General features: G+C 42.8%; 1 protein-coding gene across 1 annotated transcript in view; it reads left to right on the forward strand.

The window, feature by feature from the left end:
• The first annotated feature begins 1,744 nt into the window (after window positions 1-1,744).
• LOC119414390 overlaps window positions 1,745-8,793 on the forward strand; it is a 66,027-nt gene continuing 58,978 nt past the window's right edge. The window contains exons 1-3 of the mRNA XM_037681486.1: window positions 1,745-1,799; window positions 1,896-2,564; window positions 2,703-2,828. Coding sequence (XP_037537414.1) covers window positions 1,745-1,799; window positions 1,896-2,564; window positions 2,703-2,828 — 850 coding nt within the window. The remainder of the gene's footprint in view (window positions 1,800-1,895; window positions 2,565-2,702; window positions 2,829-8,793) is intronic.

Below are 8,793 nucleotides of genomic sequence, written 5' to 3' on the forward strand. Positions count from 1 at the left end.
TAATATTTAAATGATTGTAAGGTAATTAAAGAAATTTCAAGCTTGATTAAAATAATGATAAAAGATAAAACATGAAATCCAACAGACACAACAGGCGTTAACCTCATTTGCAATCTTATCAGGGTTAAAACAGACAGTACGTTTGTGGTCAGTGTCAATCTTATCAGGGTAAAAACAGACAATATGTTTGTGGTCAGTGTGACTGGTTCTGGAGCTGGGTTTCGTACCGACAGGTTAGTGAGACTCAGAAGAAAAAAGTTTCACACACTGATTTTGGAGGAGTGCAACTGCTGCAGTCCAGATAAGCTTAACAGAGTGTAGTGATATAAAGTAAATGAATAATAAAGGTGATAATAAAATTGATGAACAAAATAAACTGGTATCAATGTTTTCATTTCCACAAAGAGCTGCTCCGTCTAAAGTGGGATGGGTGCCATCTCTCCGCATCAGATCAGGTTTCCTTAAAAAGCACTCCAGTTATCTATGTAGCCCACAATGTTTTCAGAACACCACCTGGACACCCAGCAGTTGAACGACAACATACAGCTAAATATGTCATCGCTGGTCAGGTTGGGGAGTGGGCTAGAGAAGCAACATTAATTTTAGTGACCTCTGATTGGTGTAACCGGGTGTCATTACTGCCAACGTGAATAACAATCTTACTGTATTTAGCCTTAGTCAGCAGTTTCAGATAAGATTCTTTGTCGCCTGCTCTGGCTCCTGGAATGCATTTAACTAAGGTCGCTGGAGTCCCTAAAGTCATGTTTTGGACTATGGAGCTTCTAATAAGCAGGGTCTGCTTCTTAGCTGGTGTGTCACTGGGGAAAATCAATTAGAATTTTGAATGGCTCTGTAGTGAACTGGGGGCTTAGCCTTAACACTATGCTTACTCCGGACCATTACCCAGCCGGCCTGGGGTTCCAGCTGCTCAGGGTCTGCTGGAGGACCGCTAACGGGAGCTAGTCTCAGTGGCTCTGCACTGCCTATTGGGACTTGGCTAGCTATTTGTTTTTCAATAGTACAGAGCCAAGCTTCCAGTTCAGACAGCCACTTCTCCAAAGCTACAATAATAAGAGTACATTTATTAATGTACCATTTATTGATAAAGGAGGCATATTAATAACCAAACATCTGACACACAGAACAAGTGAGAACAGAGGAAGCCAGGAGATAATCAGAAGCCACGCTAAGCTAACACAAGCAAGAGCTAGCAGATCCCAAATACACTAATAAAAACCAAGAAGTGTTGAAAGATAAAAGGTGTTTCAAGCACAATCCAACAGTAGAAAAACAGCTGTATTGAGGGTGTTTGTGTAATAGAATATAAAACTGCAAAAGACAGATAAATCCAGAAAACAAGACTCCTTGAGCAAACTAATTACTCAAGTTACCAGCAGAGAGAACACAATACATCACTGTGAAAGTCCAACGTGATGATGTGTTCAAGAAAACTCTGTCTGTCTGTCTGGCTGTCTGCCTATCTAAACCTAATCTTAAACACAAAGACAATCAGAAAATAATTAAAATACACAGATTATTTTCAGGTTCATCTGTAAATCCTTATTTGCTTGATTCCACTTTTTATTTCAATCTCTGCTCTCATATCTTCTTGTCATATTTAAGTCTAAAGCAGGCGTGAACAGTTTTCAGTTGTTTCTTGGTGCCCAATCAGATCCTGGTCTGCTCTTTGAAAAGTGGAGCACTGTACAAGATGTTTTCAGTGAGGCACAGACATTGAAACAAAATGTCTCCTCTGATGTTTGCAGCTTGTTTGACGTGTCTGCTGATGGGAACAATTGGTAAGCTTCTACTCTTTTTTACTATCTGTGTTAGCTTCATAATTTATTATTTTTAATGTATGTGTTTGTGTTTTCTTGGTTTTACTTTCTCTTCAGCTGGCTTGGCAGCCCTGCCACAATCATCATCTTTACATTTTGAGTCAGTTAAAGTTGGCCAGAATGTGACTTTAAAATGCTTTTATCAAGACAATCATGGGATGATCTTGTACTGGTATAAAACAACTCTGGGACAAAAACCACAGAAAGTGTCGGAGATCTTAAAGCATTCGAGGAATGGTTCCTTGAACGATGAGTTCAGGAATGACCCTCGGTTTGACCTGGAGTATGGGAGTGGTAAACATCACCTGAAGATCTCGGACGTGAAACTGTCAGACTCAGCTACTTACTACTGCGTCAGTGGTAAGTCATTTGAGTTAGACTTTCTGGAGGGAGCTGTTGTCCACGTGAAAGGTTCTGGTTTGAACATCCAAACTGTTGTACATCGGTCAGGAGGTTCTGTGACTCTGAGCTGTATGATTCAAACTGGGCCTTGTGATGGAGAACACAGAGTTTACTGGTTCAGAAACTCTGAAGAATCTCATGTGGGTCTCATTTATACTCATGGAGGCAGGGATGATGAATGTGAAATAACATCAAAAAGACAAACCTGTCTCTACAACGTGCCGTTGAAGAACCCGAACCATTCTCATGCTGGGACTTATCTCTGTGCTGTTGCTTCATGTGGACAAATACTCTTTAGCAATGGGATCACATTGAATTCAACAGGTAACAAAATTTTTAGCAAATATACTTAAAATTCATCCATCCATCCATTATCTTTACCCACTTCTTCCTTGATTCAGCAAATTATTCAAAAAGTGATGGATACTTTCCACTCATCCTAAAACATGACTCTTTCTACAGAGAAAGTGGACTTTTTGGTTCTGGTCTACGTCTTAAGTGCAACTTTGGCATTCACAGTCATCCTGCTGGTTCTCCTGGCCGGCATAGCATTTAAAATGTACAAGAGAAAGAACTTCAAATGTAAAGGTGGGTTGCTTTTATCTTGTGTTGTGCATGTGCAACTCATGTGATATCTTACCCATGGCTAGTCAACACTTCGGATTATGTTACACACTTTAAACTACTTCAGTCTTTTTTTTTTCAGGGGGATTTGGAAATACCCTCTGTCAATTTGTCCATCTTTCTGTGCATGTTGTGAGCATAACTTGAAAAAAGGCCATCATAGATTAATCTATGGGGGCCAAGGCTGCCGTAGATTAATCTATGGCAGGGGTCACCAACCTTTTTGAGACTGAGAGCTACTTCAGTGGGACCGAGAGACACGAAGGGTTACTTGTTTGATACAAACAAATTTGCATGGCTTACCTTTATTTATAGTGTAGTGAACTAGGCCTCCGATCAAACCTGCCTCTGAAGACCGTCATGGGACAGGAACTGTTATTTCATTGATTTGAATCCAGAAATACAAATTAGCTCATCCAGAGACTTTCTAATTGTATCCTAAACTAATCAATTGAAAGAACACTCTCTTTTTCATATTATCATTACTATTTACAATATCTTGATAATCAAAAGTGTGTTTAGTTCATACCATTTTTAAATGTTGAAGTGAACCACTCATTTTAAATCAACTGTGAAACAGTATTAATGATTTTTTAATTCTCATTCAAAGTAGAAATCAAGTTAAATGTCTATGTTACAATGTAATTATGCATTTTTGATCTTCTGTCTGAAATGAGAAGGAGTGATGTCGGTCAAAAGTCGGAGACAGTCAAAAACAAGTTTATTGGAACGAACTGTCGTGTTTTTAAACCTCTCAGACAGAAACAAGAAAACCGAGACCTGTAAGTCTGTCATTTCTCCAAAATATTTTCTCGTCTGTAACTAACCGTTCCTAAACATTTCTGATGTTTTCTTGACTTGTAATGACCCTCTGACGTCACTAAAACCACACCCCTGTTGGTTCCTTCAACCAATCAGGACTTCCTAAAAGTGACCAGAAGCAGAACTCTTTAAAAGTCGACACTTCCTAGTTTAGTTAGTTGGTTGGTTGGTTCCATTAGTTCTTCTGGTTCTGATGGAGTTCGGTTGGAGTTCCTAGGAGTTCTTCTGAGTCTCTTGGAGTAGTTCTGGAGTTCTGGAGTTTTTCCACTGCTGAGTGGAACTTCGGACTCAGTTTTCCAGGCTGATGGAGTCATCCATCTCTGTAGGAGCCACGACGCCTCGCTGTGGCTCCACCCAGCGAATGCCCTATAACTGCTGAGGAAGTTTGTTCTGTGGAACGGATTATCTCACGACTTCTGCTGAGTCGCAGCCGCCCTGAGGAGACACTGAAAGGTAGCGTGCCAGGGACCTCTTGACCGCAGCTGACCCATTCTCCGCAAAGGTAAAGAGTCGTCACTGGCTTCACTACAAGTGTACCACGGCGAGCTGCGCTTGAAAGGAGCGTGTTGTTCTTGTCTACAGACTTACATCCTCATCCATCTTTTCTCTCCATTTAAACTCCTTCATTTCCCATCTTTAAAACTCTTCTATCTTGCTAGTAATTAACCCAGATATCTTCAGAAAGGTCTGTTGTTTTTATTAAGTAAAACGTGCCGTTTTTTTTAATCAGAGCCGATCAGTATAATCAAGTGTACAATGTTTTGATGTTAAATTTTGATTATGTTAATAAATGACCACATTTATTTTCATGGGTCAAAGAAAATTAACGTCTCATGTCACTGATTAAACCATCGACAACACAGTACCTCTGTCACATATCTGTCAAGTAGCTCGAAAAAGTGAGAACCCGTTATTAAAAATTGACTGTAGTGGAGCTCTGAAGCTAACCTAGCCTTAGCATACTACATTCTGGTGGCCCAACGTGGTCTCTAAAGAGCTTCTTGTGACCAGCTATTCTCCCCTTTAGACATTTTGTGGCCATACGAATGTTTAAAGAGGTGTGAATTATATGTGACGGAGTCTGTATCATTGAGATGGACGCTGAGTGTTGGCATGAAAAGGTCCGAGTTTTGAGCTTGATAGAGCATGATTCTGCTTGTGGTGTTCAGAGAGCTGAAAGTAATGTCAATGTATCCTGATGCATGCTCAATAATCCAGGTAGAAAAATCCAAGAAAGTTCAATCTGGTCCTCTGGACATTCAAAAAAACAAAAAACAAAACAAATGTCAATGTGTTCATTTTAAAGCTGAAAATTGTACTTCTGTTGTGTAACTGATGCTCGCATGCTGTGGAAAGATGCTTTATTCTGTTTAAACTGTAGCAGAGAAGGGGGTTCTGTCTGACCCGGTTCTACTCGACTCAGTTCTGTTTCGTTGAACGAGTGGTATTTAAATGGATAAAACGCTGTTTTGAAGCTGAGCACCATGTCAGACCACTGTTAAATGCGGATTTGTTACATTTTTAACAGTAAATTGTGCATTTTTGAAGTTTAATGGGGGATAGCTGACAGGACTTTTTCAGGCTAACTGCTAACACTGCTAGCTGGAATCACGAGCTGTGATTGGTTGAAAACTGCTGTTTGGGTCGTTCTGATTCGCTGAGAAACGGGTGACGTGTCTGCGTTCACTCCCTCTGATGTCAGATTGTAAAGCCCACCCCGTTGCTCACGTGTCTACTGTTGAGTGAATCCAGAGCTAAAATAGTGTGCGGAACTCACTGCTCACTTGAATACATATATTTACCTGTTAAAATATCTGAAGTTGGCAACTGGTTAACCAGATAAGTGCTGAACAGTGAATAACCATGGCAGATGTGACAGAAAAGAATATTGATCCTTGTGTGATGGATTGGTTAGAGAGAGCGTTGACGCTGCTCACAGAATCCTTAAATCCATATGGTGAACAGGTGGACAGCATGAACTCAAAAGAGTTATTGGACGAGCTGAAGGATGTTGCAGAGAGTGTGACCTCTACAGCCAGAACAAAGTCAAGCTATGACCAGCTGGCTAAATTGGTGCTCTTATTGAAAGCAACATTCTATGCTGTGGTAAACAAGTCTGACGACCTTGCAATAAGGTTAAACAGTGAAAAAGAGGAGCACCTCAAACTCATGGCACAGTCTAAATTTGATCAGGAGACCCGTGCGAATGAGTTACAACGTGACAGAGATCTCTCACAAGCTCAGCTGTCATTACAAGCTCACTCATATGAGGAGAAGATGAGGGAGGGACAGATTAAGTGCCAAACACAGCGTTCAGACAACGATACGCTACAACAACAGTTGTAGCTCACATCAAACGCTCTGAACGAGTGCAGGTTGGAAAAAGTGGCGTTGGTCGAACTAGGCGTGCGTTTGCAGAGTGAATGTCATACATCACAGGAATGCTTAAAAGCCTGTGAGGCTAAACTAGCCGTAGCAACAAATGACATTTCTGACGTGGGGCGGGGTTGTCTAGAACTCAAAGACGAACAAGGTCAGAGTCCAGGTCACCCACCACCACCTCAGAAGGATTTTCCTGCACCTCCTGCTCTTAATCCCATTCCTTCACCTCCACATGAGTCTAGCGACACACCTTCGCGTGCCATTTTGATTCCTATGATACCGATAAAACAGCCTTTAATCCCAATTTCGGATTTGCACAAGATTGCAAAATATGTCAATCGATTTGAGCCAGGGCCGTTGGGTTCAAGTGACACTAAGGCCTATCTGGACAACCTTGATTACCAATTAAGAAAGCTATCCCAACGCTACAGTTGAGGATAAAGTAGGTTTTATCAGGCTCACTTCATCCAGGATGGTGTTTTCCTTCATAGAGCGTCAACCTGATGCCACAAGAAAGGATTAACGCCTGTTATGTGCTGCTCTTATGAAAGAGTATTCACCCTGCACGGGACCTGGCAGGTATCCAGCCGCCGACAAGGTCGTGAAAGGTAAGAATGAGCACCCCAGGGCATATTGTTCCAGGGTTTTGCAGGCTTATTTTGGTTACTGGAACAAGGCCAACATGGAGGAAGAAGAACCGTTTAAGTAGGTGTTCAGCAAAAATCTCCACCCTGACATAAGGATGTCAGTGCAAATGATGGCTAATTTCAAAGAGAAATCCATCAGTGAGATAAAAAGTTGTGCTGTGAATGTCTTTGAAGCACGTTCACAGGCCAAAACACCCTTTGAGGTGTACCCAGGTGAGAGGATTCTTGCCCAGTCATTAGAATTGGAAGGGACGAGAGCTTCGACTCCCCCTCCCAAAAAAGGCGAGAGGAAACGAGGTTTCCCAGCAGCCAAACCACGACAGGTGAGTGCTCCCTGGTCCAGACGAGATCCTAAACGATTTCCCAAGGAACCAGAGGATGAACGATCGTACCAGAAGGGGGGTGAACGCCCTAAGGGTAAAACGTATGGCACCAAAAGTGACCCATACAACCAGGGATCCCACTGGGAACCCCAAAGGGGGTACCGTTTCTCCACCACGTCGGGCTGAACAGCCTGAGACGAAAAACCAGGATTACACAGGTATAGGTGAACGTAAGAAGAAACGTCGGCCAAAAACTACAAGGTTCCTGTGTAACCTGATCAGAAAGGGGGTCGCTAATAAAGCTTACCTGTCAATCACACTTGAAGGAGTCCTCACACGTGAAGCCCTACTGGATGGTGGAGCCGACATGACTATTATGTCTGCCAGACTGTTCGAGGAGCTCAGGACTGCCGCTAACGGTGTTCACAGGGACATACCTCTCATAAAATGTGCTATAGGACTGCAGGGCCTCGCAGAGGCGAGGAAAACCCTGACAGCTAGAGCTATGGTTCACATGCAGGTTGGCGAAATGACACTATACCACCCGGTATATGTGTCTATGGTTAACTCATTCCCATTTTTGGTCGGCCAGGATTTTATAAATCGCTTTGACGCGATTATAGATTATGGTACACAGACAATGTGGGCTAGAGTGAGCAAACCCCTGCCAATACTCATGCCTCCTGAGACAGTCACAGACTGCCCACCAGCAGGCACTGCAGAAGGCACCGAGGACCTCTCGACAGAGAACACTATCCCGGTAAGTAATCCTTCAAAAGCATGTGGAACCGAAAACACCCAACCGGTGAACCCGACTCTGACTGAATTACACAGCCTCCTCTGCGAGCTGAAACAGTCAGGGCCCACCGAATACTACCTACCATTGGTAGTTCAAGGTGTAGAGATCCAAGGATCCCACACCAAAGATGCTGTACTGTCGTCGGGGACAGATAAACCAGCTATTAAGGACGGAGCCGTGGACGGTCCTCAGAGATCCTCTGACCCCTCCAGGCTGCTCGCAACTCTGCCAGTACAACCTACAGCCGAGGTAATGGCAGTTACACGTGCACAGGCTACAGCCAAGCCGGCTGACAACACAGTCTCTGTACAACCCGTGCTGACTGACCCAGACATCATCCAACTTCAGAAGTTGGATCCTGCAATAAACTCGATGATGCTGTATTTGACTGACCCAGAGAAAAATACTCCTTCCGAAGCCGACCTGGATTCCAATCCAGACCCTAAAATCCTCTTTCAGCTGCGCAATCAGCTAAAATTACTCAAGGGCAACCTAACTTTAGCTCATGGAGCTACGTCCTCACCCGTGTTTGTGGTCCCCCATGACCAAAGGGGGGTGACATTAGTTAGGGTAATGTTACCAGACGCGATAACGTGATCAAATCTGACATTCAGAGTGAGTGACGCACCGAAACGTCGTTTTCTAGTTGCTTAATCACTACTTTTGTCAATGTTGAAACGTTGTTTTACTGGTTGCTTAGTCACTGTTTTTGTCGATGTTGAGACATCGTTTAATTGGTTTTTGGTATTGTTTCTGAACACCCCAAGCAAGAATGAATTTTGTGTGTATTTAAGTTAGAGACTAAGAGGACTTTAACTATGCCAACATGCAGTTCATTTGTTAAAATGCAATCTTTGCGGAGTCAATGTAGATTAATGCTACTTTAAGTACCATAATCTACATTGGTCTCAAGACGCTCAAGCCGAACCTACTCGAACAATCTTATTTGTGGGGGG

Source organism: Nematolebias whitei, chromosome 1 (assembly GCF_014905685.2).
Source record: "Nematolebias whitei isolate Nwh7 chromosome 1, NemWhi1, whole genome shotgun sequence".
NCBI classification, from domain to species: domain Eukaryota; kingdom Metazoa; phylum Chordata; class Actinopteri; order Cyprinodontiformes; family Rivulidae; genus Nematolebias; species Nematolebias whitei.